Consider the following 27,552-nt stretch of genomic DNA (forward strand, 5'->3'; position numbering starts at 1 on the left):
TGGCCATTCGAGTCATTTCACCCAGCGACCCACTAACTTAACCCCTTCCTAATCATGGAATAATTAACAATGACCATTTAATCTACTATCTGGTACATATTTGGGCTCTGGGAGGAAACTGGAGCACCTGGAGGAAACCCATGTTTACACAGAAAGGAATGTACATATTTGCTTACAGAATATGTCGGAATTGAACTCCGAACTCTGACGCCCTAAGCTGTAATAGCACTGTGCTAACTGCTATGCACCGTAGTTATCCCATTGGCAAATACTTTACTAATTATCCTTTTCACAAGAATGGTCAAACCTAATTCAGCCAACAGTGAGTTAGTAACCTGCAGGGGCCTACTCATTTTCAAATCTCATTAAAGTCTTGGTCCAAAACTGGCATGAAGAGCTGTACTTCACAGTTAAGGTGAGAACGTTAGCCTTCAATATCAAGGCAGCTTATTGACTGTATGTAACAATAAGGAACTCAAACAAAAAATGCAAATTCATTGGGCAAGATATCTTCAGTGGCTGCAGTCATTCCCAACAGTAGTGAAGTGTAGAATTCTTGAATCTAAATAATTTCTGCCCCAGTTTATTACTCTGTATCTTAAGGCCAGATTACTTCAGATTCTTCATTAATGACTTTACTCACATCCTATTCATAAAGTTATCCATAATTTTGTAAGCATGTGTTGCAGATCTTGTTCCTTTTCAGGTAATTAGAAGACATTTTTCTCTTAATGCCATTTTATTCAAAGCCATTTATTTATTATTCAATTCATAATTTTGTTATGCTAACAGTAAGATTTGTTAAATCACATGTGGGAATTCCATCATAAATTCATGATTCACAGAAGTTTCTAGACCTTCTGGAATGGTCACTGTGGTATTGGATCTGTGATTTGCTTTTGGTCTTCATTAAGGTTGCCAGCATAGGCTGAGTTTCTTCGTTTAGTTCTTCCATCCAGCATGCCTAGCAACGATGGGAGGATTCTGAGTGCTAAGTTTTCTCACAATATCACATACTGATGTTTTTGGTGATTTCCACTGACGAAATTTTGACATCGTTCAGAATTTGGAATCTGGTGATGGAGCGGAGATTCTCCACACGATGTTTGAACTGACAAACCGCAGTTCCGTCAAGCAAAGCGTGGAAATATTCTTCGTCGGAATAAATTTCTATCTGTCATAAAAACAGAATAAAATAGCTGAACTCTTTGAACCCATGGAAATTATATTGGTTTAATTGCAAAGTGTAACTTAGCTGAACTTACGCTTGAAAAACTAAAGGTTGTATTTTGACTAGGCGCTTAATAAAGTGAAGTCAGATGATTACTCACATTCTCAATGCATTTGTATGTGAGGAAAATGAAGCGGAGGAGTGCAGCTCATCGCAGTCAGATGCAGGCCTACTTTATATTGAAGTAAGCATGTCTGCACTCTACCACTGACGTTGGCAGAACTTGAAAGGACCTGGGCCAGACTCAAGAGCATGAACTGGCAGGGTCAGGAGACAACAGCAAGAAGCAGCCAAAGCCCCTTGGGTGCCAATAGAAAGAAAAGTAATTTGTCAAATCCCCATATGGAGTCCTTGAAAATCGCAGGCCCTAGGCCAGCTTCTCCTTCTTATCACCTATTTTCCTCTCAAACCCCTCCTTAGAGGTTATTATTGACTATTCACTCGGATCCCTGAATGTGTCAGTTTACATTTTCATTCCTGCCCCTTCGCATTGACCACGTTGTCACTCCTGTGGGTCCCATGTGGGAGGCAGTGCAGATAACAGTTAATGAAGCCTGACAGTTAAACAGCTTGGGCTTCACATTCAGCTGTCTGGAGAGGATCCCTGCACGGTTTGAATAAAAACTTGGAGCTGAAATAAACAAGGTTGAGTTGAGCAGGCAATCGAAATGTTGGAAATTGGAAACATACCTGAACCCTTCATGTTTTTGTTATCTCATCATTTGTTTGTATTGAATTTGTATTGATCCTATTACAGTAGTTGCCTGCCTTGAATCCAATCTTTTGTTTTCAGGTGTGAGTGAACTTATGCATTTCAAACAATTTCAAATAATCATCAGCAATTAAAGCTCCTCATTTGATTGTACTATTATCAGGATATTGGGCGGTTATGCTTCTTATCCAATTCAGTCCTCACCTTTGCTTTCTATAAAATGTGGCACGGTTTTGAAGAAAACAATTTACTTTAATTCACTTGAAGCCACTTTCTATATCAACCACTGAATCTCATGCTGTCCTTCACAGGCATTGTAGACCATGCACTGTAGTTGAGCATTGGACTGTACCTTTATGACCTCTGTGTTCATAAGCAAATGTCTTTACAGTATAAACGGCTGACGTTACTGATAGGGTAATTATAAGTGTTTATACAATAAGTCTCAGGATCCACGTTGACCATTGGACTTGCCTTTTCAAAGGGCTTTACATTGGACACTTTGGGAAATGATGCCTCCTCTGCAACTGCTCCATGCTGTTTGTCATATTCTAATCCATATCCATGATTATGTGTCTTCAGTTACCATTTTATTACCAAAAAATGCCAAGTTTAAAATTTTGTTCATCTAAAATCCTCTTTCTGAGGTTGAAAGCAGTCTACGGCAATACCTTTGTGCAGTGTGGAGAGGTATCTGTGTCACTGAAATCATTGCACTGGATTTCACTTACGAATAACACGATATTGTGAATATCATTTTCTTTGGTGTCGATAGCTTCTGTAATGCATGGTTAATCCATGTGTGTATATATATATATGTGTATATTATAGTTCCTGAAAATCTACAATGCTAAACTACAGACCTGACTGATTTGATGTACTACTGAAATCCCACAGTACAATTCCAAAAAAGCAAAGCCTTCATCATGTCTCCTGAACAACATTACTAAAGGAATTAAACTCTTCTTCTGATGTTCGAATTGTTAATCTTTCCTAAATGAAGATTGGCTACCATAACTGTCAGCACTGTAATGGGAACTACTGCTCAAAGGTGATCCATCAGGTATGAAATGGAACAGGGGGTAAATGAACTGCTGTGTACAAGTAAGCTTTCCCTTTCTAATTTGCATAACCGAATTTTGGCTGGACACCCTGTATAATTCACGTTGTGACCATTTCCAATCACACAGAGGCCTCTCCACACCATGTTAACTGCTAACCATTTAATCCTCCAAACTTTGAAAGTGATTTGATGCTACAGAAACATAACTGGCAGATTCTCATACAGTTTTAAAAATCTTGCAGGAGTAAAAAATATATATATTTATAGACAAAAATGCGCTTAGGTGTTTCAGATGTGATCTTGGTAGGGGTATGAGAAAGTGACCTTTAGCTAGTTCATTTAGCTGGTTCTTTTGAGTATAATTGTCCATAATGTAAAATCATTAAGACTCTAGTTTCATATAGATAAAATAAGTGTTTTCTTGTAGGAGTAAATCAACTATAATTGGGTGGGTTCTAATGATGAACAATATGATGTGGCAGCAGAAATATGATTTATGTTTTCCAGGGGAATACATCTCTTTCCCGCTATCAAGGATGAGGAAAACAGCTAGGAAAATAAAGCAGCATGCAGAAGGCAGCAACCCTCCAGGTGCAACCTTCCACAGTATATCCAAAAATAGCTCAGCTTCAAAAAATAGAGAGAACCCATGGCACAATTGTATAAGGCTACAATTTTTAACTTTGTTAAGATGATATAGTGCTAGAGCAGTCTGTCTCTCACCTCTACCAGATGTGTTAAAAGATGTTCCTCTGAAAAATTAATATCCCTATGATTAGAACGGACACTTTCAATGTTCTCTGAAAGCACAGCTGGCCTCTGACTGCATTTGGTTCCTGCATTTTTGTTCAGCTTGGGGAATTTCTAGAGTGAATCAAACAGACAGAGGATGGAAAAACAAAGCTTTCCAGCTTCCCTGACTCCCCTTCAGTGTCTGAATGCAGACTGATTTCTTCACTGAGGCTGCACTGCTTCTGTGAGGATGCAGCTCACGATATGTTTAGCAAGCAAGTGAACCAGATGCAGAATGTAACACAACCAGGAATAGCAATAGTGACAATCAGCAATGCTTTACACTGTTCAGGTCATGTCTTACAAACATGATTGAGTTTTTTTTAATAGCTGCCAAAGATTATTTATGCGAGTAGTACAATGGATATGTATACAACATATTAATAAATCCTTTGGAAAAGTCTGTTGATCCAGAAAACGAAGGGACATGTGAACCATGGAGACTTGGTAGATTGGGTTGGCAATACAAAACCAAGGATAATGATGGAGTGATGGAGATTTGTAACCATTGGTGGCCCGCATCATGGGAAGGGTGTGGAGGCTTTGGAGCGGGTATGGCTGAGGTACCCCAGGTTGTTGCCTGGATTAGAGAGCATGAGCTTTAAGGAGAGGCTGGACAAACTTGGATTATTTACTCTGGAGCTCCTGAGGCTAAGGGAAGACCTAGCAAAGGTATCTGAAATCATAAGAAACATAAATAAAAAAGTCACCGGCCTTTTTTCCAGGGTGAAACAGGCAAATACTAAAAGGGATCACCTTAAAGTGAGGAGATTTAAAGAGGCAATTTTTTTTCCATGCAGAGAGTGGCAGGTGCCCAAAACATGCTGTTAGGAAAAGTAGTGAAGCAGATACGACAGTAATGTTTAATAGCCATTTAGACAGGCACATGAACGGGCAGGCAATGGAGGGAGATAGACCATGTGCAGGCAGGTGGGACTAGTTTGGAATGGCACCATGGCTGGCACAGACATTGTAGGCTGAAGAGCCTGTTCCGGTTTTGATCTGTACTCTATTCTTATATTCTATATACTTCAACTTGTATCACTTCATGTGTAAGAAACCTGCCTAAAAATTCAAATTTTCTCTTTTTTTTTGAGCAATAAATTTATACTGGCTATAGGAGTAAGGCCCAACTGGAATCACCACACAAAAAAGAAATCAGGAAATTGGCCGAACAAATTTTAAAAGACAAAATAGTGGCAGTTTATATCCAGATTTGTTTGTTAAAATGGGATGCGTAGATCCTGATGGTAGCTGCATTTAAAGCTCTGACTTGCTATGCTGGTCGCTGGAAAGAGGTTTGGACCTTATGAGAACTCTCCCTAAGAGAACAATATAGCTGCATTCTACTGAGATGAATGAAAACACAGGAGAGAGGGGTCACAGTGAGTATGAATTATTCTGAACGATAATCAACCCTCACTGAGTCTGACGCAGGATGAATAATGAGGCATTAGCTCTGATATGCATTTCATAAAAGGACCACCAAAGGTGAAGGTTCGTCTTCCAAAGAAAGAGATGTTGCAAAGTTTAGAGCTTCACCAAAAAAGTGCTATGTTTAAGCTGTGCACTGAATACCCCATGGATAATTACCTGGAATGGCTCTTCGGCCTCGAATGGGCATGTCGTGCACTGTTCCTCTTTACCCCATTTGTTTGCAAGGTAGGAATTACACACAAGCAATGATTCCGTAAAGCGTGGGTTAAAATGAAAAGCTATCTCTTCGCTTCTGTCACACAGAAAATTGATATCAAACCTATTGGCAAAGAAACCATAGTTAGATTGCATTTAATTCCATACATTATTGTCTAAGCTGATTTAACCAGGCTAATCCTTCACCGAGGGCAAAAATGTAATTTTTCTCTTTCCTTGATTCCCAACTCACAATTGCTTACTTGTTAGCATACCTTTCCAGGGTTATTGATTGTGACACCATTGGCTTTCAACAATTTACCAACTCTCAAGGCCAGTATCTTGGCCACATGTAATATTGACCTTGAGTAATGGTAGTTAATTTATTTCACCCACAAACCTGATCCAACATCTACCATCAAAGTGTTTAAGATAGGCAATCATGACTGGTTTATTCTTTTATGATTCATTGGCATAAAGCTATTTGTGGTCTTCCATCAACAAGACAAGCAGTGTAAATTATGGATTGACACAGCATGAATATCCATATTCTAATGACATTTTTCCCTCAAGATTTTGGGGAATTCAACACTTCATGTATAAATAAGTTTAGCAGACAGAAGACATAACTGATAAAATTGATGATTATGTTACCACACCATCTCTTGGTTTAAGTGCAAACTTGGCACGGTTAGTAGTGCTCTTGCTCTCGTGTCAGAGCATGAGGAACTCCACTGAATGGTTTAATAACATAACGCTGAGAGAGGGCTTAATTGTTTAAATGCTATTCTTTGTGTGAGATGTTAAACTGGCATCCATCTGTCACAGTTTTAGCAGTTAATAGCCAGGGGAACATTAAAAATAAACCAATGCAATTTAGAAGCCAACATAAAGTTTGGCCAGTATCCTAACCACAGCTTCTTCTGACATCAGCACAGTTAGATAAAACTGGTCATCCCCTTTGAAACTCTGGGAGAACTGCACAGGTAAAATGATCGTTTTCAAAAATTCCGAAGTAAACACTGTGACAAGCACTTGAGATGCTTCATCATTAACAAAAGGTTTTAAATTTAAAAGATCGTCCAGTAAATTTTTATCAGGACCTATAGGAAAAGTAGTTAATTGGAAACGTAAGAAATCTCTAATTTGAAGGTATCTGTAAAAATGTGTTTTTGGGAGTGCAAATTTAGTTGACAATTGGTCGAATGAAGCAAGAGATCCTGAGATAAACAGATCCCAAAAACACTTAATACCTAGTTCATCCCAATCCTTAAAGACTTTGTCAGTCATGGAAGGGATAAAAAGATAATTTTTTATATACAAAATTACTTTTTATGAGATGCTTCATCATGGAGAATGGAGACTCTGTTAACATATGGATCTTGTGAACACTTTTAAGTATAATATTCCACACAGAAAACCAATAAAATATATACTGACAGCATATGCCATCAATAGTCTCTGCTGCAGAATCAATCTTCTCCCAAAGAATAACATAAAATTTTCAAATTTTGTGCTGATGGGCCTGTAGATCATTTTATACCTGGAACACAATTTTGGAATAAATGCCCCTGTCATTGCTTCCTTCCTGGAGACATTAACATGTATTTCAGGCTTTTCCTGACCAGAAGATTAATCTGTGTCCTCAGGAGTCTGGTTGAAGTTAACATAACATTGAAGTCAGTGAATTCCAAAAATGTAAATCTCAACAGCAAGTACAAATACTCATTTCAAGATTAAGGGATAAGGGGTAACTAACTCTCATCCATGGCTAGAGTTGAATAATATAATGAGTTTGGGACGATCATATTCAATCCATCATTCTTTTAATCCTCTGGGACAGGGTTTTCCAGGATATGTGATCTTGTAAGTCAGCAGAGGTTAGAGCAATTTTAGAAAAAGGTCACCACCACTATGGACCAGCCGAAACAGGAGTTCTTCCTACCCTGCTGCCCGGCTCCCATATTTATTTACCTGAAAGCAAAATGCAAGAAACACTCAGCAGGAGAGAAATATGTGGAAGAAAGACAACAAATAGCGTTACACATAGAAGACTTTTCATCAGCACTGGGAAAATGAAGAATCAGTTAGTCTTAAGTTACAAAAAAGGGAGGAATGGGGTGATGCACCATCAATAACTCTTGGAGAATTGAGGCGAGATATAGGCTTTTATTCGCTGGAAGAGAGCAGTCAGCAGCAAGAGACCATCATACAGCATCCTGGAGACTGAGGGAGGAGCAGGGCCTCCAATCGCCTTTATACAGGGGTCTATGGGAGGAGCCACAGGAGCAGTCAGCAGGGGGGGGCGTGTCCAGACAGGTATATGTAGTTCACCACATGGGGCAAAGGGGATATCTTCAGTAGGCTGTAGCCAGGGTTGTCTAGCTGATTCCAGTGTTTAATGTGCCATTTGGTTAATGAAGCAGTTAGAGAGAGATGACAAAAAAGCTGACCATTAAAGCTGAAAAGTACTCGTCTGACCTGTTGCTGAAATCCAAGCCAGAAAGAGAATGTCGGAAATGTGCTCAGCAGGTCAAGCAGTTCTGTGATAACATTACCACAGAGATGACAAACTCTGATTAAACACAAGAACCATTTTTTTATTGCAATGTTGAGTTCAAAAGGCTGAAAATTGCCCAAACAGAAAAAGAGGAGTTGTTCCTCAAGCATTTGTTGGAACTTGTTGGATCAGAGCATGACAAAATGAATATAAAAACAACTGGAAGCTCAGGTGACAAGTGGTCATCGAATTTGTGTTTGGTTTCTTCAATGCAGAGGAGATCATATTGTGAGCACAACTTGCTATAGACCTCAGTGCATGATGTACAAGTCAATAACAGTATCATTTGAAAGGACTATTTCGATGGTGGGAAGGGATGATGTAACGTGATAGGGTTGCAAAGCAGCATGCTATAGGAAGGAATGATTAGAGATGGAAGGGAGGAAGTAATGTGGTTAATTGCCCCTGTTGAAAGGTGAGGGGGAGGGAAAGGTGAGTTGATGGAGATTGCAAAGGTTGGTGGTTGAGAACACAAGGGTTAAGATTAGAGGCAAAAGAAATATTTGGCTTACAGTCAAGGGCTCTGTCAACTGTTGTAGAAGGGAAGCCTCAGTTAATGGAAAAAAAACCATCTCTATTTGTCTTTCCACAGCTACTGCCTGACCTGCTGGGTATTTCCAGAATTTCTTTTAAAATCTGGGGCACCTGCAGATTTTCGTTTCTGATTTCATTTGTTCCCTCTTGGCTAACTGCACTCACTATCAATCCCATGACTCTAGCATCCAAAGATACATTCTGGTATTAACCTATCCCTGACCTTTTAGTCCATAACCAGGCATAGGTCATTGGTTTCACCATTGCCAAAATCAAACCCATCCATATCTAGCAGTTATTATAAAGCATTTACTGAAAGGGGCGACACATGCAATTGTTGGCAGCAGGGATTTTAGACTTTTTGAAACTGGTCTTAGATTGATTTCTGAGTTGAAAGTGCTGTGAGGAATAATCTAATATTGGAGGTATATTGACACTAAATTAAAATACAATATTTATGAGATAGGTATAGTAATCAAAGGTTTTAAAATATTCACTTGTCAATAGTGGGTGCAACTGTCAAGGTAATTTTATAAGAAGATGGTGATGAAAACCATTCTAATCCACAGTTAGCTGTCTGGTTTTTGTGCTGAGGAGAAATGGAATGACTTCCTGGGGCCATTTTGGAATTAACCCCATTATTGTTGTCTGGCCTCACATCTTGATTATCCAGGTAATATTTGTTCTCCTAATGGACTTTAGTGAAAACCAAGTAACTTCATAAAACAATGGAACTTAATGCTCAATGTTACTGACACTAGTTTTGTTTTATTAGGGTTATTTCTTTCGCTGAATTTAAATACTCAAGCTGACGTTCTAGGATTTCAACTTATTTATCTCACCTGTCTCATTTGTCCAGTGGTCTGGGTTAACTATCCATTAATTAAACCACAATGCTATAGACTCATAGAGTCACAGAAATGGAGAGCACAGAAACAGGCCTTTTGGCCAATCTAGTCCATGCCAAACAATTCAAACTGCCTACTCCCATCGACCTGCATCAGGACCATAGCCCTCCATGCTCCCTACCATCCATGTACTTATTCAAACTTCTCTTAAACATTAAAATTGAGCTCACATTCACCACTTGTCCTGGCAGCTTATTCCACACTCTCATGACCCTCTGACTGAAGAAGTTTCCCTGCATATTCCCCTTAAACTTCTCACTTTTACCCATAACTTCTGTTTATTGTCCCATCCGACCTCAGTGAAAAAGCCGGCTTACATTTACCCCTCATAATTTTGCAAATTTCCTCTCAATCTTCTACATTCCAAGGAAGAAAGTCCTAACCTATTCTATCTTTCCTTATAACTTAGGTCTTCCCAACCCAGCAACATCCTTGTAGATTTTCCCTGTACTGTTTCAACCTTATTTACACCTTTCCTGTAGGTAGGTGACCAAAACTGCACACAATACTCCAAATTAGGTCTCACCAATCTATTATACAACTTCAACATAACATGCCATCTCCTGCACTCAATACTTTGATTTATAAAGGCAATGCTTTGATATACAAATATTCTGTTGTGTTTGGATTCAAGTTTTATATAGTTGGAAAAGTACATTTTTATTAAAGTTAGTTTCAATTCAACATTAATCTAAATGAATATATTTGAGATTATTTAAACTTTCCTGAGGTATTATTATTGTGTAATGTTAATATTTAATTTAGTTTACCCATGGAACACCGTGAAATATCAATGATTTTGGATAATTATCCAATAACTGCAAAAGAACAAAATAATCCTTCAGCAATCAGAGCAGCAATGGCAAACTCAGTCTTTGAGAACATACCGAATTAGTGAGTTTAGTGACATTACAGGCTCTAGTGTTCCCTCTAATTTGTAATGACCTGTGTGCGCAAAAATATCGTGCTGTGCAGTGTTTTGCCCAGTGACAACAAATGCACACTGAATTTTATATATAGAGGTATTAATTTTAACAGCTAGCAAAACACTGTCAATAAGAACTTTGATCTCCTCTGGGTTTGATCATTTTCACTCTTGTTCATCTGCTCGCTCATAAAACATACGTAGCAGACCTGACGAAGGGTCTCGGCCCGAAACGTCGACAGTGCTCCTCCTTATAGATGCTGCCTGGCCTGCTGCGTTCCACCAGCATTTTGTGTGTGTAGCAGGCCTGTGGTGGGTAATGCAAGATTTTCTTGCCGGAGTTTTTGCATACCGTCCACATATGACTTGCTTGCTAAATGATGCTTTAGTAGATCAAGTTTCAGAATATCACTCCACTTCTTCTCACTTGCAAATTCCCCAGCAACTTCTGCATCGTGACAATACACGCAGGTAACACCGGTTTCTGTATTGTACATAAATATATCTCGTAGCTGCACATTCCTGACCTCATGAGTTCTCGGTGTAGCGGTTTCTACTGTTTCATTAAGCCATTCCACTTTAAAAGACCTAGCAGTTCTTCTGTGCTTCACACCCTTTGCTTCTTTGGATTTTGACATGGTGAATCAATAACTTCTTCAATAAAAACAGTATAAATAAGGTCAGTTCTAAAATCCGCAGACAGATCATCACAAACTCCATGTAGTCAACACCGTCCACATCAGAAACCAGAAAGGGAAATATGATTGTGAAATATATTTGACATGCCAACGAGGTGGAGGGTGACAACCTTTTGTGCACAATTTAAGTTCCTTTGTGTGCTATTAGCAAAAGATGAGTGCGGACACACACTCACACACACCTTGGATGGAACATTGACCTGCTCCATCTTTCCACTTCTGTTCCAATATTGGTGAGGGAGGAAGGCTATAAAATTCACTCGAAACATTAGAGGTGCCTTGGATAACAGAGCAAACTATTTATCATGCTTTATGAAATTACTTTTGAAATCAGTATTTAAACTGTTCAGTGTTGCCCTGAAAAAGTTACAGAAATCTGGCCAGATGAGGTAGCTGGTCTGAACATAAACTACCCAAATCAGCCAAATGTTTATTTGACAATGCACAGTGCGTATTTGCAAACAGAACAAGATTGCAGTCTCTCCTGTCCTCCCCCCTCCAGAGCAACATTACATTCCCAGTAGTAGCTCTCTGCCATTTGATGTTAAGTAAATTAAGCAAAATGTAAATATTGGTGCCTCCTAAATCATGCTGCTGCATCAACATTAACCAATTAACAACTGTACTTTGACCAGGGCTGTTTAATGGGGTGAGATGTACAAAGCACATCCAGATCTAATGACAGGCAGAGAGAAAATGCTAAATAATGAGCTGGAGACAGTAGGACAGGGACTGCTCTTGTTTTACAGAGCTTGCATCCTTGCTGAGGGCAAGTGAAATTATCTCATTTAAACAGTGTAGCACAAAAATAGGATCGTAGGCAGATCGCTGGTCTCGTCTCCTCATTACAGAAATGATCCACCCCAGGCATCATCCGTCACCTGATAGAAATATATATGATTATGAGGCACATAGATAGGGTCGTCAAAACCTTTTACCCCTATTAGGAGTATCAATGACAAAGGGTTTTTAGTTTAAAGTGAGAGGAAGGAGTCTTAAAGATGATCTTCTGCTGACTTTTATTGGTGGTTGGCAGTCCAACTTAAAGGTGGATTACCACCACCAACTGGACTGAAATGTAGTGTACAGAGTTAGGAAATAAAAGCCCTACTAGTTCTTCATTAAATGAAAACTGAATTACCCCCAAAAAGTCCTACAGATTGTAAATAATCAAAGAAAATATTGTGAATTAAATTGAAGTATCTTTCACAACTTAAAGTTTTTAAATGAAAACTATCAACCCCCAAAGACAGTAGCACAGCCTGCATTTGCTTTCTTTATAAGGTTTTTACCAAGGGAGTGGTTGATATCTGGAACGTGTTGCCATTACCTGATACAACTTCTGAATTTAGACAGATTCTTAAACAGGCAGGACATTGCAGCATAGTTCTAATGCATGCATATGGGATGAACGAATATGGGCAAAATGTCAGCATGAGTCTGGAGTTCGTTTCTATGTTGAACAGTTCTGTGTCTCTGACTCTATGACATCCTGGTGAATTTACTCTATGTTCTGCAGTGGATTTACACCTTTCCTATAATGTGACAAGCAGAAGAGTACACATGGGCAGGAGATTTTTTTAAAGCCATTAAGTAAAGCTAAAGCTATACAGGAAAAGACATATGCAAATATCTCCAAGATTTGATGTGTTCCAGGAATCGGCATTGATTTCATTATCATCAGATTGCACTGGATGTTCACTCTCTCTGCCCCTGCCTCCAATATATTTGCATCAGTGGCAGTGATGGTGTTGCAGCCATATCCCTAAATGAGAGCCCCACGAGTTAGTATTGAATGATATCTCTCTGATGTGTTTCAGTGCATTTCACAATGAGCGAGCGGCTGATCAAAATATAAAGGAAATGAAGGCGGAGGAATGAGTTGAAAAGGCAGTGGAAGCTGGAGAGACAAAGGACGGAGGAAATGTGTGAGTCTAATTCATGGATTTTATTTGAACAATTCAGCTGGTAGGTGGAGCTCCAGGCTCTGATTTCCTTCTGCCCTTGTTTGATGTCTGGGCACACCTGCCCGCATCCAGCGGACTTCCGTGAAACCTGTGCAGATCTTTGGCAGTGCTTCAAGAGGCATGCACCCAGTCAGAACGCAGGAATATTGAGGCAGTCAACAGACTCTTCAATTACCTTTTGGCTCCTGAGGTCGGTTCGCCCCTCACTGTCACGTTCCAGCCAGGGCATAGGCCCTCGGGAAGCTCAGCCTCAAACTGCTCACAAACAGGAAGATAAAGATTAATGCAGGTTTATTAAAACAATCCACTTATCCTTAAATAAGTAAATCAAAAAGCATATCATTCTTTCCGATATTGCTGGTTGACAGCCATTCATCTTCCTACATGCAGAAGGATAACTGTGACTCTGAAATTCTCTGCGAATGTTGAACCTGTACAACCCTCCCACCTTTTTAGTTTGTGAGGTGGTGCCTGAGAATACAGAAGGACCAAAGCAGATTTGACTGAACTAATTTATTGCCAACTATAGTTGTTCCACTGTAATGTGGTGAATGTGGTTAAAATGACAACAGTGTTACCAATTGCAATGTTATTGAGTAAACGGTCAGTGTTGAGTGTATGTTCTCCTGGCACAGGCTGGCTCCCACTTCCCAACCATCACAACAGCCTCAATGTGGCTATCATATTGGCTCAGCCCATGTAGCTAAGGACTAGGGTATAGCAGAGCAAGAAGGGAGGAAGGGTCCCATTTCTAGTTGCATCATCTAATTCGGTAGCATGGCGGTTAGCACGGTGCAGTTGCAGCTTTGGTTATCAGAGTACAAAGTTCAATTCCGGTGCTATTTGTAAGGAGTTACCATGTTCTCCTCATGACTATGTGTGTTTCCTCCAGGTGCTCTGGTCTCCTCCCACAGTCCAAAGGTGTATTGGTTAGTAGGTCAATTGGTCATTGTAGATTGTCCTGTGATTAGGCTCGTTGAGCCAGAATAGCCTGTCTGTACTGTATTTCTAAATGAATAAAACTATATTACACAGCCAGTGAAGAAAAGCCTTAATAGAATTTATTTTCCACAAAAAATGAAGAAATCTAAACAAAATTCAGAAATTTCTCAGCAAAACAAGATGGTTAAGAAGACGCTCAGCACACTTGTATTGGTCAGGGAATTGGGAGCAAGAGGTGGGATGTCATGTTGGTGAGACCACCCTTGGAATATTGTGGGCAGCTCTGGTCATCCATCTATAGGAAGGGTGACACTAAGCTGGAAAGGGGGAAGAAAGGAGACACAAAAATGTTACTTGGACCGGATAGCTTGAATTATAAGGCAATGTGTAAAAAGAGTTACCTTTCAGTCAGGTCTATGTTCAAGCTTTAAAAAGCAGGGCTCTGAACCAGTTTTCTTTGAGTTGGACAATCCACGTCAGATGTGCATAAAAAGGGCTACCTTTCAATCAGGACGGATATCGAGATTTTAAAGGCAGAGTTTCACGGCACTTTCTCTGAGTTGAGGAGTGACCAGTCAGCAAGAGGGATTCATTAGAAAGGGTCAATAAAAATAATACAAATGCAAATGGAGCAGCCATTCTTGGAACAGACATACTTTGAGTGTGCCAGACTTTAGAGTGGCTTTGGCTCATAAAGTATCTTGTAAGTTACTCTCTCTCTGTTCTTATTTGTTCACTCCTCATCTATTAGGGCATAGTAGTTTAGTGAAATTGGCTCCAGGGACTGTGTTTTGAACTATGTGGGATGCTGGAAGTCTGGGAGACTGGAGGTCTCCCAGGTAAACTCATCTACACCAGGTGCACCGAGTTGCAGCTCCTGAGAGAATGTAGTAGTTGTAGGCCTCCATTAGTCTCCATAGACCATGGATTTGCGCCTTGGAAAGTTTCCAGGGTGCAAGCCTAGGCAAGGTTTTTTTTTAATGGAAGACCAGCAGTTGCCCAAGCTGCAAGTCTCCCCTCTCCACGCCACCGATGTTGTCCAAGGGAAGGGCATTAGGACCCATACAACTTGGCACCTGTGTTGTCGCAGAGCAATGTGTGGTTAAGTGCCTTGCTCAAGGACACACACGCAGCCTCAGCCAAGGCTTGAACTAGCGACCTTCAGATCACTAGATGAATACCTTAACCACTTGGCCACATTTGAGAGAATGTATTAAGTACTAGAATTGCAGCTCGACGACCTTCAACCCAAATGGGAGAATAAGGGGGTGATAGACAGGAGCTACAACAGGTAACTGGGTGACTGTCAGGAGAAGAAGGGGAAATACACAGCCAGTGCAGAGTAAACTTGTGGGCATTCTGCTCAATAACAATTATACAACTTTAGATACTATTGAAGGGGAGCCATAGTGACCATGTCTCTGACATTGACCCTGGTGCTGTGACTCAGAAGAGCAGAGAGGTGAAGAGGACTGCAGTGTTGATAGGAGGTTCCTTTGTCAGAGGAACAGAGGTGAGATTCTGTGTGCAAGACAGAAACACCCGGATGGTACGCTGCCTCCCTGGTGCCAGGATCAGGGATGTCTTGGATTATGTCCCTGGCATTCTCAAGGGTGAGGGTGAGCAGCCAGAAGTCTTGGCACATATTTGTGCCAATGACATAGGTAGAAAAGGTGAGGAGTGTTAGAGCGATTTTTGGGTCTAGGACATATACATTTAGCAATTGGCTTTAGCTACCAATCTTCACATCTGAAAATGTATTGTGCATTTAATTCGGAGTGCGGCTCTGAACAATGGATTCCTAAAATCTGTGAATCCCAGACTAAACAATGCTGACTAAAATTCATTTCGATGTCTGTGGTAGGGATGTGTATCAGGAGGTGTGAAGGTTGTATGCAGTTTCAAAGAAAACATTGTAAATATGGAGTTGTCCTTTGATGTTTGGCACATAAAGTATCGAATCCCACATCAGGCCAGCAGACCTTCTGGCTGAAAGCGTCTTCATACGATGCCTGCTGTACCTTGTTTTGTCGAATAAAGAAGCTGCTTTGTATCTGCCAGTAATTTGCTCCGGTGACTTCATTCATGCAACATCAAGGAGGTTCTGAAGAGAGATTTTAGGGAGCTAGGTAGAAGACTGAGAAACAGGACCTCCAGGGTAATAATCTCTGGATTGCTGCCTGTGTCACATGCTAATGAGAGTAGGAATAGCATGGTATCACAGGTGAATGCATGGCTAAGGAAGTGATGCACAGGACAAGGCTTCAGATTTATGGATCACTGGAATTTCTTCTGGCGAAGGTATCACCTGTACAAAAGGAATGGGTTACACCTGAACTCATTCATTCATTCTTTGGGGCATTCTTTTGTTTTCATGAATGTCCGCGAAGAAAAAGAATTTTAGGATGTATATTGTATACATTTCTCTGACATTAAATGGACCTATTGAAACCTATTGAAAAGAACACCGGCAGGGATGATGGCAGAGCAGCATTGGCTGGAATTTCAGGAAGCAATTCAGAAGGCACAGGATATATACATCCCAAAGAGGAAAAAGGTATTCTAAAGGAAAGATGACATAACCATGACTAACAAGAGAACATAATGCAAATATAAAAGCCAAAGAGAGAGCATATAATAGAGCAAATATTAGTGGAAAGTTAGTGGATGGGGAAGATTTTAAATACCAACAGAAGGCCACTAAAAAAGTCATTAAGAAGGTAAAGATAGAATACAAAAGTAAGCTAGCCAATAATTTTAAAGAGAATACTAAAATTTTCTTCACATACATAAAATGGGTAAGAGAGGTGAGAGTGGATATTGGACCGCTGGAAATCGATGCTGTAGAGGTAATAACTGGGAACAAGGAAACGATGGGCAAACTGAATAAATATTTTGCATCAAGCTGCTAGCGACTAGTGGTGTTCCTCAGAGGTGTGTGCTGGGACTGATTTTTTTTAACTTTTATATGTCAATGTTTTGGATGATGGAACTGATGGCTTTTTTGCAAAGTTTGTAGACAGCATGAAGATACGTGGAGGTGCAGGTGGTTTTGAGGAAGTCAAGAGTCTACAGGTGGACTTAGATTAGGAAAATGGGCAAAGAAACGACAGATGGAATATAGTGTTGGGAAGTGTATGGTCATGCACTTTGATAGAAGAAATGAAAAGATTGACTATATTCTAAATGGAGATACAATAGAAAAATCTGAGGTGCAAAGGGACTTGGGAATCCTTGTGCAGGATTCCCTGAAGGTTAATTTGCAGGTTGAGTCTGTGATGAGGAAAGGAAATGTAATGGTAGCATTAATTTCAAGAGGACTAGAATATAAAAGCAAAGATGTAATGTTGAAACTTTATAAAGCACTGATGAGGCCTCCCTTGGAGTATTGTGAGCAGTTTTGGGCCACTTATCTTAGAAAGGATGTGCTGAGACTGGAAAGGATTCAAAGGAGGTTCATGAAAATGATTCCAGGATTGAATAGCTTGTCATATGAAGAGCGTTTGATGGCTCTGGGCCTGTATTCACTGGATTTCAGAAGAATGAGGGGTGACCTCACTGAAACCTATCTAATAGCTAAGGCCTAGATAGAGTACTGTGGAGAGGATGTTTCTTATGGTGGAATGTCTAAGTCCAGAGGACACAGCCTCAGAATAGAGAGGCATCATTTTAGAACAGAGATGAGAAGGAATTTCTTTAGTCAGAGAGTGGTGAATCTGTGAAATTCTCTGCCACAGGCAGCTGTGGAGACCAAGTCTTTATGCATATTTAAGGCAGAGGTTGATAGATTCTGGATTGGTGAGGGGATAAAGGGGTACGTGGGGGAGGGGAGGCAGGAGATTGGGGCTGCAAGGAAAAATGGATCAGCCATCATGAAATGGTGGAGCAGACTTGAATGGCCAAATGGCCTAATTCTGCTCCTATATCTTATGGTCTTATGGAAACACTGGATAGGCTGGGGCATTTTACACTGGAGCTTAGAAGGTTGAATGGTGACTGTTGTGTCTATGCACAGCTATGTATCAATTAAATAAAAGCATGCACATGAGGGATGGTTTCAACTGATGTATTCACATTGCAACGAGAGAGAGAACAATGTGTATGCATAGACAACAGTGCATGCGCAGACAACAGATCAATACGTAGTGCTAAGGTGTGCGATTCATTGCTGTACAAGAAATAGATCCATACATTACAATTCCTCCCCCTTTAGATTAATGCAACATAAAGCTCTATATGTACAAAACATTCAACTTCCCTTTCATAAACCCATATTCCAAATAAACATGCTTTTACAATAACAGTCCATAACTAACTTCACAGTTCTAAAGGTTCAGTCTTTTGGGTGACAATCTCTTTCTTTCAGGATAGTGCCTCTGGACTTGTGGTGTGGCATCAGGTTTGGCAGGTGTCTTGTCTAAGACAATGTTCTTGGGTTCCAGTGTCATGTTGCTGTCAGTGACATCATCACTGAGAGGTAAGTCTGGTGACTAATGTATCCATCTTGTTGGATGCAATCAACTCAGGTGTGTTCTTTGGTTGAGCATCCAGTATTTGGTTCACATGTCTGATCTCTAACATCCACTGTGTACATCAGTAATCCAGTTCTTGTACCTATCCTACAGGGTGTCCACTTGTCTCCTCAGTAATGATGCACTAGGACTTCCTGTCCAATCACAAAGCTCCTTGCTGCTGCACTTGGCAACTGACTGAACGGTTAATTCTGCACTTGTGTCTGTAGATGTGCTTTCAGGAGGTCGTTGGAAGATCTCAAATTCCTGCTCACGAACAGCATTGCAGGTGTCTAATTTCTCATCACATGAACAGAGTTTCGACATACAAAAAGGAAGTTGTCCATCTTGTGCTGTAGACCAATGTCCTCCTTGTCCATCGTTTTAATGGACTTACTGAAAGATTGGATAAATCTTCCAGCTAACCCATTCATTGTTGGGCGGTGAGGAGCTGACTTGAAACATCTGATGCCATTTTTCGTTGAACAGTTGAAATTCTTCTGACATATATTGTGGCCTGTTGTCACTCAAATTTGTACTGGTAAGCCATGTATGGCAAAGGTAGTCCTCAGAATGGAGACAGTCTTTGCTGAGGTGGTTGACTTCATTGGTGTAAACTCCCAACACTTTGAATGAGCAATTCGAAACAGAAATCAGAAACATGTAGTCCATGAATGGCCCAGCAAAGTCAATATGTACTCTTTGCCAGGGTGATGATGGCTACTCCCAGGGGTGTAACGGTGCCTGTAGGGGTGCATTTTGAACTTTTTGGCATCGTGAACAGCTTTTGGCCAAGTCTTCAATCAGTTTGTCTATTCCTGGCCACCACACACAGCTCCAAGTGAGACTCTTCATCTTGACTGTACCCAGGTGTCCTTCTTGCAGATTTGCAAACACTCTGGTGCACAGCTTAGAAGGTACCACAACACTAGATCCACACATCAGCATTCTTTGACATCCTGACAGTTGGTCTTGCCTTGCTGAGAACTCTGGAAACATACAGTTATCATTAGCTGGCCATCTTTGCATGGTGATTTCATAGACTTTTGACAATGTTGGGTAATTCCTTGTTTTCCTCTGTATTTCTGAATTTGTTACCGGCAACTGGTCCGCCAGTGCGGTGTGGAACACTTCTGCTGGGCCACAGTGTGAAGACTTTTCTTCTTCAGTTGCCAATAGAGGAAGACATGACAAGCCATCAGCATTGCTGTGTTGTTTGGTACCATTGGACTCAATGTCAAAAGGGTGGGCTCCTCGGAATAGTGCCCAACTTTGTAACTGGGTAGCAGTCATCACCGGAATTCCCTTGCTGGGATTGAAAATGGACACAAGGGGCTGAAGATCTGTCACTAGTGTAAACCTTTGTCCGTAGAGGTAGTGGTGGAACTTCTTTATTCCGCATACTAGACTAAGGGCTTCTCAGTCGATTTGTGCATAGTTGCATTCTGTGCTGTGATCTTGAAGCAAACACAATCAAGCACTCAGATCCATCTTTCATAATGTGTGAAAAAATGGCTCCAATGCCATAAGGGGACATGTTGCATTCCAATCTGATGGTCATAATGGGTGTGCAGTTCATCGGATGTGATTAGGTCTCTTTGTTTCCTTGAATGCTTTTTCACATCTTTTTGATCATTCCCATGTTGCTACACGCCTCCCTTGTCCATTCATCCCCCCATCCCTTCCCACTGATCTCCGTAACGTATAATTCTCTGTAACTTCCGCCACCTCCAACATGATCCCACTACCCAGCACATCTTTCCCTCCCCCCCCTTTCTGCTTTCCACAGGGATCGCTCCCTATGCGACTCCCTTGTCCACTCATCCCCCCCATCCCTTCCCACCAATCTCCCTCCTGGCACTTATCCTTGTAAACGGAACAAGTGCTACACCTGCCCTTACACTTCCTCCCTCACCACCATTCAGGGCCCCAGACAGTCCTTCCAGGTGAGGCGACACTTCACCTGTGAGTCGGCTGGTGTGGTATACTGCGTCCGGTGCTCCCGCTGTGGCCTTTTATATATTGGTGAGACCCGACGCAGACTGGGAGACCGTTTCACTGAACACCTATGCTCGGTCTGCCAGAGAAAGCAGGATCTCCCAGTGGCCACACATTTTAATGCCACCTCCCATTCCTATTCTGATATGTCTATCCATGGCCTCCTCTACTGTCAAGATGAAGCCACACTCAGGTTGGAGGAACAACACCTTATATACCGGCTGGGTAGCCTCCAACCTGATGGCATGAACATTGACTTCTCTAACTTCCGTTAATCCCCCTCCTCCCCTTCTTACCTCATCCCTGATATATTTGTTTTTTTTTCTCTCTTTGCCCATCACTCTGCCTGTTCTCCATCTCCTTCGGGTGCTCCCATCCCCTTTTCTTTCTCCCTAGGCCTGCTGTCACATGGTCCTTTCCCTTCTCCAGCTCTGTATCCCTTTTGCCAATCACCTTTCCAGCTCTCAGCTTCATCCCACCCCCTCTGGTCTTCTCCTATCATTTCGCATTTTCCCCTCCCCCTCCTACTTTCAAATCTCTTACTATCTTTCCTTTCAGTTAGTCCTGACGAAGGGTCTCGGCCTAAAACGTCGACAACGCTTCTCCCTATAGATGCTGCCTGGCCTGCTGCGTTCCACCAGCATTTTGTGTGTGTTGCTTGAATTTCCAGCTTCTGCAGATTTCCTCATGTTTGTCTTTAATAGTTCATTGCTTTTCATTTGGCTCTTTTCTTATCATCTGCCCTATCTTCATTACAAAGCTGTGATACATGTGAAGTGGTCAGGTCTTCAAGGAGTCTCCCCTTCTCCTTGTCTCAGGAGAAGGGGGTTGCCTCTTCTGCAACGGTTGGTCCCTGGAGTTGTTGCTGAATTCAGGGCTTGTTGGCCTCCTTTAAACAATTCTTTCAACGTAATTTTGCCTGCTTTATGGATGTTTGATACTGGATCCAAGCCACACATGAATACAGGATGTCCTTGGTCATGCACATATGAGTGGAACTTCCATCACCCAATTCATACCCTTTCATTTTGTAAACTGTTTGCAGGACACATCTGAGCATATCGCACTGCCTGTATGGATAATGCACCAGCCAGATGTGTTTATCAGAACAAAATGTTCCAATATAATCCTTGCACTACTTCTTGTCCATGTGTCAGACACAACAGGGTACTTCGCATTCATTCCTGCTTTCACAACAACTTCTCCTTATTACATTTTAAGGAGGAACTTCTGTTACGCATGAGTGACGGCGAAGTTCAAGATAAAGCTCCAACTTGTCCACATTTGACTGTTTATAATTAATTGGCCCTTTTTGTTTTTTTTTCTTTCTTTTCTAATCCTTTAGTTAAGTAGGATTTGTAAATATAATTCCTTTAATCGTATGCAGTGTGCTGTTCGTCGTTTCTTGGCACTGAGTTGTAACAGGGTAGCAAAGTACACAGCATCCACATAGACCGGGATTTCGGGTGGGAGAGCCACCTTAATCTCACGGGTTTGGTGGGACCAGAGTGTGTGTTCCCTATATAAACTTCTGAAAAATTGCAATGAGCTGAAACTTGCTGTCAATTGTGAACTATCTATGTTCACCATTTGCTAACTCACCAATAACGTGTTTTCTAGATCCGTTATTGACAATAAAACCTGCCTAAGGAACAACTGGATGAGCTTGGTATCTGACAAAATCACCTACGGTTGGCTTTGCCAGCTGTTAAACCTACTAAGGATTTGAATGCTTCTGATTGCCTTTGACAATTAAAATGATTAAAAATTTATAGAATGAAAACACTAAAGCACTTTAAAACAATTGAAACTAGTGCTAATGCAGTTATTGCAAAGAAGTGTACGTTGCTTTTTACTCTTTGTTCTCTTTCACTGCCTTTTGTCTCCGTGCAATGGGTCTGCCCTTCCTGTGTCAACGCTTGATTGCCACAGGTTCAGTGGGCAGGTTCCTGCTGGGGATCTCCAGCAAGACTGTGGTCTGCACCGGCTCCGTGCAATCCTCACAGTGCAGCCACAAAACTGCTGGTGGAGCTCAGCTGGCAAACTTGGATCTTCCTCGCTTGTGTGAGATTCCTAAGCTTCCTGGAGGAGATCGAAGTGGCAACCATTCAATTCCGAAGCACTGACAGCTCCTAGTGAGTTCTGGCCCATACTGTGCAAAATATCTATTTGTTTATTTAATGATACAACACGGAATCGGCATGGAATTCAGGACAATGAATAATTAGCCTACTCGGTACGTCTTTGGACTGTGGGAGGGCAGCAGAGCACCTGGGGAAGCTCCATACATTCCAGGGGAAGGATATTCATAGCCTCCTCGCAGAATTGTGCCAGAATTGACCTCCAAACTCCAGAGCTGTAACAGCATTGCATTAACTGCTACGCTACTGTGGCACCTACATATGTTTGGAAGAGATAAATCACACTTCCTACAGACTGAATATATTCAAATCCGTGTTAAATGTAATATGTAAACCAGTCCAATGGGCTGAGCTAAAGAACTGGATCCTGGCTGATCCATCCTGTTATCTGTACATAACACCTATAACTACACTTGTCTGTTATAACACCTCTACGTTCCATCACACTGGTGATCTTCACTCTGTCACTCTCCCCTGAGGCAACAGACAACTTCCCTGGCACACCCTGAGTCCTGTTTCTCACAGCCAACCTGATGGCCTTTGACAACTTCCTACAGTCAAGCATCTTTCAATGGTTGTAAAAGCTTCTTTCAGAAACTTCAAATGAGTTTAAATAGTTTTAAGAAGTAATTATTTTCAAAACAAAAATAATGAGTTGTTAAAAGTATATCAGCCTTCTGTGAATTAATTAAAGTATAAGTTGATGTAAAGAGAAAAGCTTAACCTTGTTTAATTTTTCATGGATCTCATCATCTCCTAATGAATGTGGTTGTCTCCTGTTCTTTGGCATGGTGATGTAAAACTGAAGGGCTTGGTGTGTAATGGTGAGTCAATAGTCATTGCCAGGTAGACAGAGAGAAATATTGATGTTTTATAATCCTTCTTAAAATAGGGTGTGCTCGCTTCGGCAGCACATGTACTAAAATTGGAACGATACAGAGAAGATTAGCATGGCCCCTGCGCAAGGATGACACGCAAATGCGTGAAGCGTTCCATATTTTAAAAAAAAATAGGGTAACATTTCTACCAACTTGTAGGACTCTCTGGACTGCAGCCACTCAGAATGGAGTTGGAGCATTCTATCTGGCAAGGGGAAACTTAGGTCCATTCACCAAGAACGCGATGTAAGTGGTGGAAGAAGGAAACTCAAGAAGAGGAAGACAGAAGTAGGGTGCTTCTGGGAATGCATTTCAGTGCACAGGTGCAGAAGTTAAAGACATGCTGCACATTGGGGGAAGGATGGTAAGGGTGGTTTCCTAAGATCCGCTCCCTATATCGGAGCTCAATTCAGCCCAATGTTTCAGAGATTTTATACTTTGACTTCACCGTGTGATGTTACATATACTGCTCTAACCTCGGGTGGAGGCACTGTTTGTTCCGGACAGCAATGTGGACATTATTCACTTCTACCACACCGATGCCACTCAGGAGAAAAGGCAGATTTAAAGTGTGTGTCCCAAACGCTTGTTGCTTTACTGAGAGCGAACTAGATTGTACAACTAGATAAACACAAAGATTCTGCAGATGCTGGAAATGCTAAGTAACACACACAAAATGCTGAGGAACTCAGCAGGTCAGGCGGCATCTATGGAGAGGAATACAGAGTTGATGTTTCAGGCTGAGACCCTTCATCAGAGTCCTGCCTGACCTGCTGAGTTCCACCAGCATTTTCTGTGTGTTATTCTACAACTGTATTGGAGTTTCAGCACGTGTAAATGAACATGGGAAGTTAGACTTCATTAAAGGTAAGATTCCCTGGTAATATACATATTTTGTTATGTTGACACTCAGACAGGCGCTGGTGCAGTCAATGAATAACATAAGCCTTAGCTTAGCTCTGATGGCTCTTTTATTGAATGCCCTTCCAATATACAGCATATTGCAGAGGCTCACACATGATATCTAGTGCAGGCATTCAAATCTCTCTTTCCTGGAAGTGGGACACATCACAGAGTCAGGGCCACTATAGGGGATAGGATATAATAGCAAAGTCTGCAGAGCTGCTTTTGAAAATCACCATGAGTTTGCATTGCTTCATAGATTTTGTAACTATTAAATCAACAAATCCAGAAAACATTCCTGTAAAATGACATCTATATTTAGTAAGAGTTAGACATTGATTTCAAAACCACATTTTGGTGAAATTTTAGCTTCTGAATAAACAAAACTGTGCTGCACTTCATCAAAAACAACTTGTTTATTGGAGTAAATGGCCCATGTTGTTTTCCCAGGTAAGAGACCTTTTGAATACAAGCATAGTGGCCAAACCGTCAAGATGATTGAGGATGCCCTTATACATATAATTCAAACATGCCCGCACATGCATTCTCCCACATCCACATTTCTTTCCCTCTCAAAAATGTCCATTACGACTGTTGTGTTCTCCCTGAGAAATTCAGCCTGGAATTAATCTAATTGTAGTTCAACTACTAAATCTTTTGCCTGAGATTCTCAGCCTGATTTGTAATCTCTAAATTAGGAATGCATTGTAAACCTGAATGTGAATTATCAGTAATCTGGAAGAGAATTCATCGAAAAAAAATCCCATAGAAAACCTACAGCACAATACAGGCCCTTCAGCCCACAAAGGTTATAAATATGGGGAACACTCAGCAGATTAGACATCTTCAATGAAAATACAACTCAGTTAATATTTTGGATTGAAGATCCTTCATCTTCCATCCATAATATTAACTCTGTTTCCCTTTTCACTGATGCTGTTTGACTTGTTGAGTCTTCTCAGTATTTCCTGTTTTTATTCCAGATTTCCAACATATGCCACTTTTATTTTTGATTTTCCTTCACTTGGTGTACAGAAGTACCACCTAGCTGGAAGGTACTGACCTGTGGGGTGACCTTCAGATGCAGCAGAACACACCTTAATTTCCTAGGCTGCACCCATGGGTGCACATTATTAGGTAACTTAGTAAAGTTTATTTCATTTTCACATTCTAAACCATTACTAAGCAATCTTCACTGAAGCTATATACTGTATGTTCCAGTTCAGCTTAAATGCTTTCCTATTTTCAGATGATCATTTATTTCATTTTCCCCTGTCACATTGAATCATATTCAGATATTTCTAAAAATATAGCAATACATTTTCAAAATTCTGATTTTAGTTTCAATGAAATTACAGTTTGACTGAGCTATAGACCTTAAGACCATAAGATATAGGAGCAGAAGCAGGCCATTCGGCCCATCGAGACTGCTCCACCATTCAATCATGGGCTGATCCAATTCTTTCAGTTATCCCCACTCCCCTGCCTTCTCCCCATACCCTTTGATGCCCTGGCTAATCAAGAACCTATCTATCGCTGCCTTAAATATATCCAATGACTTGGCCTCCACAGCCGCTCATGGCCACAAATTCCACAGATTTACCACCTCTGACTAAAGTAATTTCTCCTAAGGCATATGAGAAGAAAGGTTTTGTTTCATAAAATATATCTCTCAATCTCACTCATCTAACAATGCATGAAGAGACAAAATGCTGACAGACAACATGCATTTTTCACTCAGTAAGCAATTCATTTGTGGCACAGAAGATAATAAACACTTCATACTCACCCTTAAGGCCATTGAATCTGCTCTGTTCTAGCTGTGCACAGGGGACTTGGGTTTTACATTAGTTCCAGCTGGGAAACAGATATACAATAGGACCAAGACCACGTGGGCTTGGATTAGTAACCTGACAAAGCGGATGGTGATATGTGCTGATCTCATGGTTGTGATTCAGATGTGACATAAAAGAATGGTAGATAGGAATGTTTGCACTGAAGACCAACTCTTCATACTCTTCTCACTCATTCCAAAATTCCTTTGAGTAGTCTAAGGGTGGCCTGAAAATATTTAAGAATATACTGTATATAAAATAAAATTACATGCATCAACTTGCTATATCCTAGTTGAATTTTTGACCCTTAATCTACTAAAGGAGAAAATAATTTTGTTCAAAACTAGTTTTGTGGCTTAAAAGCAGGCTTAGTTTTTGATTCGTTTGCATGCTGTTTCTCATTGCTTAACTAGTTCAGAATCAGATTTAATATCACCCGCATGTCTTGAAATTTGTTGTCTTTGCGGCGGCAGTACAATGCAATACATAATAATAGAAAAAATATAAATTGCAGTAGGTATATAAAATAAATAGTTAAATTAAATAAATAGTGCAAAAATAGAAATTAAAAAGTAATGAGATAGTGTTCATGGGTTCAATGTTCAATCAGGAGACAGATGACAGAGGGAAAGAATCTGTTCTTGAATCATTGAGTGTGTGTTTGTGTTCAGGCTTCTGTATCTCCTTCCAGAAGACCATAAGACATAGGAGTGGAATTGGACCATTCAGCCCATCGAGTCTGCTCCGCCATTCCAACATGGCTGATCCTGGATCCCACTCAACCCCATACACCTGCCTTCTCGTCATATCCTTTGACGCCATGACCAATCAAAAAACTATCAACTCTGCCTTAAATATACTTGCAGACTTGGCCTTCACTGCAGTCTGTGGTAGAGCATTCCACCGATTTACTACTTTCTGGTTAAAAAAAATCCTCCTTACCTCTTTTCTAAAGGGTATCCCCTCAATTTAGAGGCTGTGCCCTCTAGTTCTGGATACCCCCACCATAGGAAGCATCCTCTCCAAATCTACCCTATCTAGTCCTTTCAACATTTGATAGATTTCTATGAGATCCTCCCGCATTCTTCTAAATTCCAGTGAGTGCAGACCCAAAGATGCCAAACACTGCTCATACATTAACCCCCTCATTCCAGAAATCATCCTTGTGAACCTTCTCCAATGGCAACTCAGGCTTCCTGATGGTAGCAAAGAAAACAAGGCATGACATGGGTGATGGGAGTTGGCTTGCTCACAATCTGCACATAGACCTTTAAAATTATTCATCCAGCTACGACTCATCAAACTTTGCCATAAGTAACTTG

General features: G+C 40.9%; 1 protein-coding gene and 1 non-coding gene across 2 annotated transcripts; one reads left to right on the forward strand and one right to left on the reverse strand.

The window, feature by feature from the left end:
* Nucleotides 1–720: 720 nt before the first annotated feature.
* grifin (galectin-related inter-fiber protein) lies at nucleotides 721–26,289 on the reverse strand. Its single transcript, XM_073059893.1, has 4 exons — nucleotides 26,185–26,289; nucleotides 13,198–13,277; nucleotides 5,392–5,554; nucleotides 721–1,174 (listed from the first exon to the last, which is right to left on the reverse strand). The coding sequence occupies exons 1-4, from the start codon at nucleotides 26,194–26,196 to the stop codon at nucleotides 1,010–1,012; spliced, it is 420 nt and encodes a 139-aa protein (XP_072915994.1). The 5' UTR covers nucleotides 26,197–26,289; the 3' UTR covers nucleotides 721–1,009.
* LOC140736397 (U6 spliceosomal RNA) lies at nucleotides 23,510–23,616 on the forward strand. Its single transcript, XR_012100931.1, has one exon. It is a non-coding gene; the product is annotated as a U6 spliceosomal RNA (small nuclear RNA).
* Nucleotides 26,290–27,552: the final 1,263 nt, after the last annotated feature.

This window comes from Hemitrygon akajei, chromosome 11 (assembly GCF_048418815.1).
Source record: "Hemitrygon akajei chromosome 11, sHemAka1.3, whole genome shotgun sequence".
In the NCBI taxonomy this organism is placed as follows: domain Eukaryota; kingdom Metazoa; phylum Chordata; class Chondrichthyes; order Myliobatiformes; family Dasyatidae; genus Hemitrygon; species Hemitrygon akajei.